This window comes from Brienomyrus brachyistius, chromosome 5, assembly GCF_023856365.1.
Source record: "Brienomyrus brachyistius isolate T26 chromosome 5, BBRACH_0.4, whole genome shotgun sequence".
In the NCBI taxonomy this organism is placed as follows: domain Eukaryota; kingdom Metazoa; phylum Chordata; class Actinopteri; order Osteoglossiformes; family Mormyridae; genus Brienomyrus; species Brienomyrus brachyistius.
In genome coordinates, this window is record NC_064537.1 from 31,410,306 (window position 1) to 31,422,778 (window position 12,473).

The 12,473-nt window shown below is 43.0% G+C and overlaps 1 protein-coding gene across 2 annotated transcripts in view; it reads right to left on the reverse strand.

Annotated features, from left to right (window-relative positions):
* Window positions 1-1,738: 1,738 nt before the first annotated feature.
* pdk2a (pyruvate dehydrogenase kinase 2a) overlaps window positions 1,739-12,473 on the reverse strand; it is a 116,915-nt gene continuing 106,180 nt past the window's right edge. Inside the window, exons 1-11 of one of the 2 annotated variants that reach the window (XM_049015217.1) lie at window positions 8,722-8,956; window positions 7,793-7,934; window positions 6,476-6,547; window positions 6,196-6,380; window positions 5,376-5,465; window positions 5,139-5,216; window positions 4,712-4,788; window positions 4,531-4,629; window positions 3,978-4,088; window positions 3,747-3,860; window positions 1,739-3,587 (exon numbers count right to left, since the gene is read on the reverse strand). In XM_049015217.1, the coding sequence (XP_048871174.1) occupies window positions 3,444-3,587; window positions 3,747-3,860; window positions 3,978-4,088; window positions 4,531-4,629; window positions 4,712-4,788; window positions 5,139-5,216; window positions 5,376-5,465; window positions 6,196-6,380; window positions 6,476-6,547; window positions 7,793-7,934; window positions 8,722-8,839 (1,230 nt within the window). In that variant the 5' untranslated portion in view covers window positions 8,840-8,956 and the 3' untranslated portion in view covers window positions 1,739-3,443. Of the gene's footprint in view, window positions 3,588-3,746; window positions 3,861-3,977; window positions 4,089-4,530; window positions 4,630-4,711; window positions 4,789-5,138; window positions 5,217-5,375; window positions 5,466-6,195; window positions 6,381-6,475; window positions 6,548-7,792; window positions 7,935-8,721; window positions 8,957-12,473 lie in introns of those variants that run through there. The other variant, XM_049015218.1, reaches the window with a different exon arrangement.

The window sequence follows — 12,473 nt, forward strand, 5'->3', positions numbered from 1 at the left end:
CCCGCAACCCAGTAGGATAAGCGGTTTGGAAAATGGATGGATGGATGGATGTGTATTATGTTCCTTGTGTTTCTGCCCTTTGCTGGGGTCCTTACCTTGTCTGTACTTAAGTTGAGTATATAGTCACATGTGTCCAGTTTATATCCTGTGTTCCCTGGATCTCTTAGTGATGAAGCCCTTAGTAGTGATGTAGCCCTTAGTTCTTGGTTGAGTGTTAATAACCATGATAATAACGCATACCTGTCCCTTGTCAAGACCTCATTTCTTATCCATATACATCCCTGTCTGTTCTCTATCCCATTGTCAGCTGTTCTATGCGTTGAATGTGTTTGCAGTTAGATGGTCCCTGTGAAAACCCTGCTTTGAATCTTTGCATGTGCTTTCCATTTTCTCATGTTTGCTTTAAGTCTTTGGTAGTTCGATGTTTGCCTGCCTGTCTTTGCCATCGTGGTCCCTTTGGATTCTTGTTTGTGTGAATCTAGTGTGAAACCTTCTTCATAAGCCAACCACTGGATCATTGTCCATTGTGCCCCATTGTAACAGGCACCCTGGATGAGATGTAATACATCCATCCATCCATCCATTTTCCGAACCGCGTATCCTACTGGGTCTCGGGGGGTCCGGAGCCTATCCCGGAAGCAATGGGCACGAGGCAGGGAACAACCCAGGATGGGGGGCCAGCCCATCACAAATGTAATACATTACAGTTTTTAAGTTAATGTTATTTTAAAATAATGAATCTTGTGATACATTTGCAGGATGATAGAATGGTAATATTTATCATAATCATCTAAACCTAAATTGTGGCACAGTAAGGTCTGGCATTGAGAAACTTGGTCTCCATGTATTGGGACTAAGCACTCTAGGGTGTGACTGTAACATTCTTAACATCATATAAATTAGAGCATCTTAAATTTCTGTTCATCAAATGTTTATCAGTGTTTCATCAAAGGTTATCAATGTTAAATTGGTTCATGGAAAACCCATCCATTTTCCAAACCGCTTATCTTACTGGGTCGTGGGGGGTCCGGAGCCTATCCCGGAAGCAATGGGCACGAGGCAGAGAACAACCCAGGATGGGGGGCCAGCCCATCACAGGGCTCACTCACACACCATACACTCACACATGCACACCTATGGGCAATTTAGCAACTCCAATTAGCCTCAGCATGTCTTTGGACTGTGGGGGGAAATCAGAGTACCCGGAGGAAACCCCACGACGACATGGGGAGAACATGCAAACTCCACACACATGTGACCCAGGCGGAGACTCGAACCGGGGTCCCAGAGGTGTGAGGTAGTGCTAACCACTGCACCACGATGCCGCCCCACATGGAAAATCATCATTTATTTTTTTTTACGTTTTTTTCTAATAAATGTAACAGGTTTGTGCTTGATTTGGCCAGTAAGTTTGTAAGTTAGCATTAGCTAACGTTTTGAATGTAATAAAAAAAACTGCTGGGCAAGTTTTGTAGGAGTTACAAATGTTCTGTGTGCCTTCGACTACATGCAACATCATGTATCCACTTCTACAATAAACAGTGTCGTGTTCATAGTTCTCACGCGTTTCAGCTTTTTAGGCAATGAGTATTTTGTGCTGCTGTTGCATTGTAGACCTAAATTTTACACGCCGATGCTCAGGCCCACCCCATAAATACATTATTTTTAAAAGTTTCTAATTAAGTACAATGCAAAACATCTCATCCCATTCCCCTTAAATCACAATAGATCCGACAGAACTCATAATTCATGTTTTATTTTTTATTTATTAAATTTTTTTTTTTTTTTTTTTTACAAAAATAAGTATTTTCAAAATATAAACAAAATACTGATGTTAGAATCCTCCTTCTCAGTTAAAAACAGGGTAATAAAATCCAAACAAACAAACAATAAGATTGCATGTACAAATGTGCACATGGAGTGGACCCATATATATAAACAAACAGCATCACTCAAACCAGAAAAGGCACATTGATGTTACTTCAAAGTAATATAGCAAAACACAATTATACTCTGCTTTGAAAATGATCCTAATAGAATGGAAATGAGCACTACAGCACTGGGCACATGAAATTCCAAACTGCAACATATAATTTTCCAAAAGTAATATGAGGGTCTTTTAAAGTAGCTGGATCATACGTCTGGTCATTATTACAAAAACAGAAGAAATCTACAAAGTGGCGTAAAGCTCTTTGCCCACTGAGCATTCGAAAGTTGATCTTAGAACTTGGTGAAATATAGTTTTCAGGCTTTTAATAACTGCTTTGTCAGCATAGAGGATATGAAACCTATCCTAGCACTGCAAATACAATACAGGAATCCAGAATACCGAAATGGTCTCATAAATCTTCATGCTGGACACCATGTTCTATATTCCAACCAGCTTTTGCAGACATTTTACGTTATATGATCAAACAAAATATGCATGCACAAAAAACACTGCACTGTTTTTAAGCACTAAATACCTTATAGAGTGTACTTTGGGGTCCACAGAAATGTCGGTATGTTAAATGCTGCAGTAACAGATTGCACAATTGAATTGCATTACATAAACTGTGGAAACTAAGGACCACATGCAATGTTGCTAATTAATTTTTGCGAGTCATGACAGAGGATGCCTATTTCCAAAGCAGACACACCAACCGATTTTCAGCATGACTACTGCAGCTTCCGGTCACCCCTTAATACGCCTTGGCCAGCGAAACTCTAGACCCTATACTGGCAATTATTCTTTGGCTGGACAAGCTTGTGCCATAGACAAGTATACCCAGGTTTTCTGGGAGAAAAAACAATCATAATTTGGGGACAAATCAAAATAGGGGCAGGGATATTTACATTATATCATGCATGTGACACAGGATCCTCTAAATCAATGGCTGTATAAGTACCACAAGCTTATGAGACAAGATGAGAAAGGTATAAACATTACATGATCAACAGCAAAGACAACCTAATGGATACAGAATCTTTCCAAATCCTTTATCTCCTTGTAAAATGTTTAGAACTGCTCATCAGTTGAGTGGCATTTTTAAAACGCTGCTTTTGATCATTTCCTATCTGGAATGCCCTCTAAAACTCCGAACACAATTCCAAGGACAACATGCTCAGGCCTCTTTCACTTTCTAAGTCACGGCTACCTGTACTCAGGCCAAACCTCCACGCTATCGTCACACAACGGCTTGGTCAGAAAATCTAGGAGACAGTGAGAGATGGACAAATACAGCGATCCTGAAATGGTACAACAACCGCGGTTTGAAATAGTGCCACATCTTTCATAGTCCAGAAATTCCACGGACAGATGATCTACAAATCCTTACAGATGTCGGTCTCTTCGGTCTCCTGCCTCAAGTCGCCTCCTATTAGTTTGCTACTGAGCTGCAGTCTGCATTCCCGCTTCGAGCAGAATGGTCGATGAGTAAGGCTGGCGGTCTACACCATCTCCTTCACTTGGCCACCCGGTAAAAAGCCAGGTTGAGGGGTTCCTTACTGGGCACGCACCAGTCATCTGCCTCGTGGCTCATCTTGTAATGTCTCAGCGCTGTCATGTTGAACACAGGCAGCTTCTCCACAGAATCAGTTGACAAAGCCTGGTGATGGGAGAACAACCATCAACTTGTGTGCAGAATAAAGACAAAGAACAATGCTTCTTAATAGGTGCCAGCCTGTGTTTGAGATGCTACACTAATACTTCATGGATATGCGGAGCATATAGCTCCATGCAGCTAAGAATAACCAGGGTGACTTACTTTCAAGTGGATGACGGCATCAGTGCCGTGACCCTCCATCGAGTAAAGCTGCAGATCTCCTTGGAAGTACTGTGCGTACAGCCGTGAGATGGGAAGTCCATAGCCAAAGCCAGCCTACAACCAGGGTGAGGAGTACAAGCCATTTAGCTGCTTTTACATACTGCTTTTTAACGTGTGTGCCAGCGGGAATCTGATGTTTTGTGTGCTGCAGGTACTGGTAGAAAGATTTACCAGTGGGGTTCGCTGGTGCTGGCCGATCTGTGGTGTGGGAGCTGTAGAATACATATAGCTGAATAGCTTCTCCATCTTCCGGAAGGGCACGCCTCCACCCCTGTCACTCATCTGCAAGACAGAATGGCAGAATTAGTCAGCAAACAGGTGACTAATGCATAGCAGATCAATAGGCCAAAATCGTTTGTTCAAGACACAACGATAAGCACTGAACAAAAAACAAAATTTAGGCCAACATCCCGTACGTCAGCACGGTTACCAAAAGTCAAACGAAAACGTACTATAGACAGAAACTGTTACAGCAGCACAGATATTAAAAACAGATATGATCACCGCCCTGCTTTGTTAATAAACTCCTAATACAGCAGTTACTGTTTAACAGATTGTGTTAACCTTATCTGGGATTAATGGATAAAGTTTAACAGTGCTGGATAAATTGCATAACATAACCAGCCTTGGACAACATTCATAAAATGAACTGTAAATACAGCAGAAAGTGCTCTAGAGGGAGCCAAAAAAAAAGGGAAAAGGCTAGTCAGCTAAAAAATAATACCTTGATTGACAGGTCCTCTCCACCAATCGCTACCATGACTTGAATTGGTGGAAGGAAGTTACTGGCCTCATGGTTTTCAATCGTTGCTCTCATAGCATTCTGAAGACGGTAAGTTATAGTTAGACAGTGACTCATAAGAGTGTTCACTGACAAACATTTTAAGACAGATAGGCTTTCTTACCTTGAAAAGCTCAAAGAGGATGTGATACAGGTGGGAAGGCACATAGACAATGTGGATGGGTTGTTTGGCATTGTTTGCTGAGCAAGGGGGGGAAAAAATCCTTTTTTAACTTTGCATATCCTAACATGGCCTCAAAAGGACTGTGACTTTCACCATGTTGACTCAACAGATTTACATGGATCACCTCACCTGCTGGTACTCAGTGGTACACAGAATTGCTAACAATCACAAAGACAGCCAGTCATATGTACTTTTTTCTTTACGGTGCAAACTTCATACGTTCCATTAAAATGTGCTTGAATTCTATAGCGCTGTTAGATCATTTGGAAAGTAAAGTCAAACAAATAACTGCATAATCAAGGGATTTTCAGCAGCCGGCATTAAAATTTTAGGAAGCAACTGAGCTGTGCTAAGCAGTTTCACTTACTGTTAAGTTCTTGCAGCTCCAGGTCAGGTGAAGTGAGGTAATACTGGTTACAAAGCATCTTGGCACTCTCGAATGCATCTGGAAGAGGACATGTGGACAGACAGCACTTTAAACTCGGCTCTGCTATCAGGCCTAATCTCTCCACGTCGAGGCTAATCATGACCTGGGCTTGCAGACTGACATAACTACTTTTTCTTCTGCACAACAAAACAAAGACCTCAAATCATGCCGACTCACCTCTTACAACCTCTGCGACATGACAGTTGGGGTCAATGGAGCCAATAGTGTTTGGGTGGGCTGGGTTTGTGGTTCCATCAAAGATAAGAGCTACATGAAGCAAAGGAGGAAAGAGCTATAAATTCAATCTGAAAATAAGGCAGTCTAGGAAAGGCCGCAACTTAAAAGTACACTGCCAAAAAATTATACCGTCCTCCTTAAAGGTTCAAATATCACCAAACTTTATGACAAAACATCCATCCATCCATCCATTTTCCAAACCGCTTATCCTACTGGGTCGCGGGGGGTCCGGAGCCTATCCCGGAAGCAATGGGCACGAGGCAGGGAACAACCCAGGATGGGGGGCCAGCCCATCACAGGGCACACTCACACACCATGCACTCACACATGCACACCTACTGGCAATTTAGTAACTCCAATCAGCCTCAGCATGTTTTTGGACTGTGGGGGGAAACCGGAGTACCCGGAGGAAACCCCACAACGACATGGAGAGAACATGCAAACTCCACACACATGTGACCCAGGCGGAGATTCGAACCCGGGTCCCAGAGGTGTGAGGCAACAGTGCTAACCACTGCACCACCATGCCGCCCCCTATGACAAAACAGAACAGCAATTCAGCTAATGCCACAAAGCTTCGCTGAAATTTCTGCACGTCAAGCGTGTCAAGCTCATCACATTTAATAACCTTTCTCACCACACTCATATATCTTATTATGCAACATATTTCTGCACAGTAGCGTTGCTGTTATTGTTCCTGGGCAGTAGATGCCATCTTCATTAGAATTAAACTTCAGCTTAACTACAGCCTGACACTCACTGTGCTGGTTGATGAGCATGCGTATGGAGATGCGGCTCATGTAGAAGCGGTCCAGGAAGTACTGGATGTTCTGATTGGTCACGGGATCCTGGCTGAACGCCTCCTTGTACTCAATGACGCCTTGTGCCATAGTGGGCACTACATCATTGTGCCTGTTCCTGATATTGACCAGTGTCTCCACAAAGCTAAACGAAAATATACAGAGCGAGTCTGAGACACAATCCCACAAGATACAGACTGAATAAAGCACGAAAAATACAGCAACTAATGGAAGACTTACTCTCCCAGGACTTTATGGTCTTCAGAACTTTTGTCAAGGAATTCCAGGATCTCCATCAAGCTTTGGATATACCTAAATCCACAGAAATGGGGAGACGAATGTGCATTTTCAAATTCTGTGAAAACTAAAAAACACACCAAATGCTATTGACCATTTGCAACTGCAGTGAATCACTACATGTAAACAACTGTATATTTGTACTGAGTTTGACAGTGACAAACACAAGCAACTTAGCTAAAACTATTTGAGCCCCCCCCCAAAAAAAGTAATTAATAAAATAGAGAGTAACTGCCCATTTTATACTTCAAAACTCACAATATTTTCTTTTATATACAGCTTTTGTATTTTGTTGTTTGTTGATCCATAGCCTTCAGCCACTGCAGTTTTTTTTACAGAATGTGCACCTGTCTGCTTAAAAAGCAGTGTAGGTGGATCCCGTATAAAAGTTTATATATATATATATATATATATATATATATATATATATATATATATATATATATATATATATAATTCAGTGCGCATTGTTTGCATAAAGCAACTCAATACAGACGAATACAGAAAAGCACCAGCGCTGGCCAGAAATTGTTCACTTATTTCAAATAATTATTGCAAAAACAAAAATATTGTAATAAAGCGAAATGGGATAAAACGGCATTGAGGGTTTCCGTTGAAAAGAAGACTACAGATGGCCTTTTGACCCATGCACCAAGAAAAAAAGAGGCTCAGACTGTACAGTTGGTGCAGAGTACATTGTGTTCCCTCCGCTGCAAGAAAAACAAGCCCAAGCCCACCTAGAGGAAGAGCAGGGCAAACGCCACTGTGTTCCGGGCCAAACGTCTTGGCCGCTGCATTACATTTTTAGAAGTATTGCTTTATTATGTAAATAATAACTAAGTAGTCCGTACTGTTGAAAAAACACTAACCATATTATTCGTTTGCCTGAAATGCAGTGTAAACACTGGACTGAGCGAAAACATCGAGACACGTGACCAGCGGAGGAGGAGGGAAGTGGGACAAAGTTCACAGCATAACCATCGTACTGTAACCTACCCACATAAGCCAAGTAGAACAAAGGACAAGCTATTTATAAAGCTGACGATGCCCATTCTGCTAGAAAACAACTAATAAATACGAGACGTAAACGTAAAACTAACACTTTCATAACACAAAACACGTTTTAAATAACATAAAATCTCTTCTTCATGATAAGCCGTAAACATGCATTTTATGACTGTCCCAAGTCTAGCACACACAATGCTGTTACTTCAACTCGGCATCTAAATAAATGAAAATGCAACGATAATTTGCTCATACCAGCTCTGCACCAGCTGTACGGAGGGGGTTGTCAGCAAACGGCTGGGCAACAAATTGATCTCCTTCATGATGTTAGAAAGGCGGACGGGAAGCTCCTGTCTCAGGAAGGCAAACGACGTCTTCTCACATGCATTGGTTGAACCTGCGATTGCAGAAATTCCAGCGTTTATTGCCAGTCTTTTTAAAAATACAAAACAAATTAAATTGCACTATTTTATCTTGAGAATTTGCCATTGCAAACAAGGAACTGACCAGATACTCCTATTCCACGAAACACCACAACACTGAGTAGTGCTGAATCCAAGATACAAAATGCAGTGCTTGCTTAGGTTAAAAAGCATTTGTTGACCCACTATTGATCTTTATTATCAACTGTCAAGTACACAGTTCTGCAGTTCTGTTATAATGTGACAGATGAGAAAGAATATGCAAAAAAAAATGTTACCAGTAACCGATATCTACTAAAAAAGCTACTGCCTCATTTAATATTAACATTTCTGCTTTACTGTAGCTAAAGATATTGCTGTGATGGATGAACGTTCGTAAGTATTTAGACTGTAAACAGCTCTAAGATTAAATTGCAAATTACGAATGACCAAGCATTCTGACGCAAATGCCACTGAACTAACCGGCCAGAAGAGTACAGTAAAGCAGTACGTTGCGAAACGAAGCACTCCATGCATTTGAAACGTATTTTTTAAAAGTATTTGCATAGATTGTTGCAGATGACTAAAACCCACAACACAAAGTAAATTGTCACTTAAGCGATAACAGATACAAATAAAACGCTATTAGCCACAGCAAAATAAAACGTTATTTAGGCACAGCAAAATGCGAATCTACTTGTTAACCATCGGTTGCGAAACATAATCACGTAAATATAATGCATGTACAAAACCCTGATGACGTTAAAAGTAAACAGTGCTCACCGAAATCAAGAAACTGTTTCATGGAAAGAGGAGAAGGTGAGAATTTAGAAAAATGGTCAATGTGCTTTGGCACGTTGGCCAAAGCAGCATTCTTCATGAGGAACCTCACAAATTTCATTGTGATGGTAAAAGCATAACAACCGCAAACGAAAAATAAGAACGCGCCCCAATAAACACCTACTAGGAAATGAGCACTTATTATCTGACACCAGTTAGCAGTCTGTGGGTCTCCCCTAAAAGGTGTGGTTTGTATGTTGCATGAGGGTCTGTATGTTCAACCAATCAAAAGCGCCGTGAGGCAGTTTTATCCAATGAATTAGAGAGAGGTGTGTCCAAAATCATGCAGTCAGCAACGTGTACGTTAACATACTGATGTATGTGATGTTTATGTGGATTTCGTGGGACGTTCTGTACTGCCTGCATGTCCTACTTAAAACTGGGCAGTGGTTCGAGGAATGGGATAAACAGGAAAAATTCCCTTCAGTCCGTGCCTCCTGAAATATCAGGGTGGTATTTAGCATCATGGAAAAATGCATTGTTTCAAAATAGAAATTACACGACATTGATCGACTTTTTCATAGTAACCAGCTTTAGTCTACATGCAGATTTAACATTTCAGAATATTTGACCATGGGATTTAAAACGGACCATCTATTAATATTATTTTGTTTTCAATTGTTTCAGTTTTTCAAATATGATGTTTTGTTTGTGCTGGGGAAATTATGAAGTTTTTGGCCCTAGGGTAAGCTTTTATCTTCCAATAAAAAAATGGATGTCATGAAACCAAGGCTGGTGTGATATTTACCTGGACATGACTGCGATTTTTGAAACAAATGTATGATAAGTTTATTCAATACAGATTATCCATCATTTCAGTCACATACCCAGTACTGGGACACACAGAGCCTGGAAAATATATAAGAGCAAATGGCAGAGGGATCCCTAAATAGACTCCCAGTGCTGGACAGGGCACACTCACACACACACCCTGTATTGCATAGTGTTGTGAATATACTACCTTCATTAACATTATATACTGGACTCTTCTCATTTTGCATGACCTGATCTCCATATCACGATACCTATTCATCACTTATTTATTGTTTACTTATTTCTATACTGCACTGTCTTGTCTTGCACTGCCTGTTGTTTGCACATCTCCCCCCCCCCCCCCCCTCTCGGCAACTGTGGCACAAGAATTTCACCGTCTTACTCAAACACATCTGATAATAAAACATGAAACATACAGTCACTCCCTATGAGCAATTTAAGGATTCATTCCACCTAGCTGCATGTTTTTGGACTGCAGGAGGAGAACATCAGAAGCTGCACACAGAATGGGGACAGATTGTGAAGCCTTAGCCCTGGACCCCTCCCCACTAAACCAGCATGCAGACCCAGTACTACTAGTGGTAGACTTTTTTTCCACATTTACTTCTTTAGCAGAGACTTTTATTCAAAGTGACAGACAGGTGAGAAAGTCAGGATAAGATAAGATAAGATAAGATAAGATAAGATAAGATAAGATAAGAAAAAACTTTATTTATCACGAGGGAAATTCTTTTGTCATATACATGCTCAGTGAACAAGAGGAATAAAGGTAAGGTATAAGCTATAACAAATATAATAAAATAACAGATTATTAGTGCACGTGGTAATGAAAAGTGTCTTAGTGTTGTGCCTTGAATAATTGAGACAGCAGCATGTGATGATGGGATAAAACAAACATTCAATACCAAACAGATGAGTAATATTGCACAATCCAAATAAGGATTAATGACAAATTCTGAAAAAGATCACCTACAAAATGAGGAAGAGTTATACAGTCTTATAGCCACAGGTAGAAAGGATTTCCTGTGGCGATCGGTTCTGCATTTGGAATCTATCTATCTATCTATTTGGATATCTAGTCCCTGGAGAGGCTGGGGGTAAGGGCCCAACAGCGGAAACAGTTGGCCGATTCAAACCGGTGATCTTCAGATCACAGTCACAGAGTACAAACCCACAGAGGCGTATGCTGCCCACCGGCTGGCCTGCAATGAACCAGCATCCTGACCAGCCCCCTGTTTCATGCCCCGTGCTTCTGGGAATCCGCTGCAGATTTTCCAGACTTTCTTTACAGCGTAAGTGGTCTAGAGAAATGGATGGATTGTTGTTGCTGTTGTTGTTATAAGTACAAAGTATCAAGGGGTCATCAGTCGTGAACGAGACCCCGAGATATTTGAACTCCTCCACTTGGGGTAGTACCTCCTCCCTGACCTGAAGAGGGCAATCCACCCATTCCTGGCTGAGAACCCGCTGTTTCGCTCTCGGGTGCAAACCGCCCCAGAGCACGCTGGAGATGAAGCCAACAGGACGACATCATCCGCAAAAAGCAGCGATGCAATCCTGAGGCCACCAAACTGGACACCCTCAACACCCTGGCTGCGCCTAGACATCCTGTCCATAAATATTATAAACAGGGCCGATGACAAAGGGCAGCCGTGGTGGAGCCCAACACGCACTGGGAACACGTCCGACTTATTACTGGTAATGTGGACCAAGCTTCTGCTCCGTTCATACTGGGACCGAATCTCCCACAAACCCCATATAGCTTGAAGGTTGGTCCGAAGGACCCCGAACCCCATACTCCTGAAGCACCCCCCACAGAGCACCTCGGACCTCGGGAAGCCCGAGTTTTTTCCGAGTCCACAAAACACATGTTGACTGGATAAGCAAACTCCCAGGCCCCCTCCAGTACCCTCGCAGGGGTATAAAGCTGGTCCAGTGTTCCACAGCCAGGACGAAAACTGCATTGTTCCTCCAGAATCCGAGATTCGACTATCGATCTCACCCTCTTCTCCAGTACCCCGAATAGACTTTCCCAGGAAGGCTGAGAAGTGTGATCCCCCTATAGTCGGAACCCTCCAGTCCCCTTTCTTAAATAAGGGGACCACCACCCCGGTCTACTGTGCCTGACCTCCACGTGCTGTTGAGAAGGCGTGTCAGCCATGACAACCCCGCAACGTCCAGAGCCTTTAGGTACTCCAGGAAAATCTCATCCATCCCCCGGGGTCCGCCCACCATGGAGCTCTTTAACCACCTTGGTCTCCTCAGCACCAGTGATGGACAAGTCCTCCCCAGCCCCCTTGGGCTCCGTGCCCTCAGATGTCTCAAAGGCGGTGTGCGTAGATGTATCTGAGGCAGGGTTAAGGAGGTTCTCAAAGTATTCCTTCCACCTCCGGGTGATGTCCCCAGGTGAGGTCAAGAGCACCCCTTCCCCACTATAAATAGTAAGAACCAGGCGCTGCTTCCCCTTCCACATATTCTGGACGGTCTGCCAGAATCTTTGTGAGGCCGACCGAAAGTCACCATCCATGGCCTCACCAAACTCCTCCCACGCCCAGTTTTTTGCTTCTGCAACCAGTCGAGCTGCCTTCCGCCTGGCTTGCTGGTACCTGTCAGCTGCCTGCGGAGACCCCCGAGCTAATAATTCCTGGTAGGCCTCCTTCTTCAGCTTGACAGCCCCCCTCACCTCTGGTGTCCACCATCGGGTACGAGGGTTTCCGCCACGACTGGCACCGACCACCCTGCAGTCACAGCTCCGTACGGCCGCTTCAGCACTGCCTTCCCTTGGCTGCCACCCGATACATAATGCACCAAACCCCTGACATTCCCCTTGCGGATGGTGAGCCTACCTGGGGACGGTCCCGCATACCTCTTTTGCACTGGGCCCGGTCAGGCCCCATGGGCCAAGGCCCGGCCACCAGGCA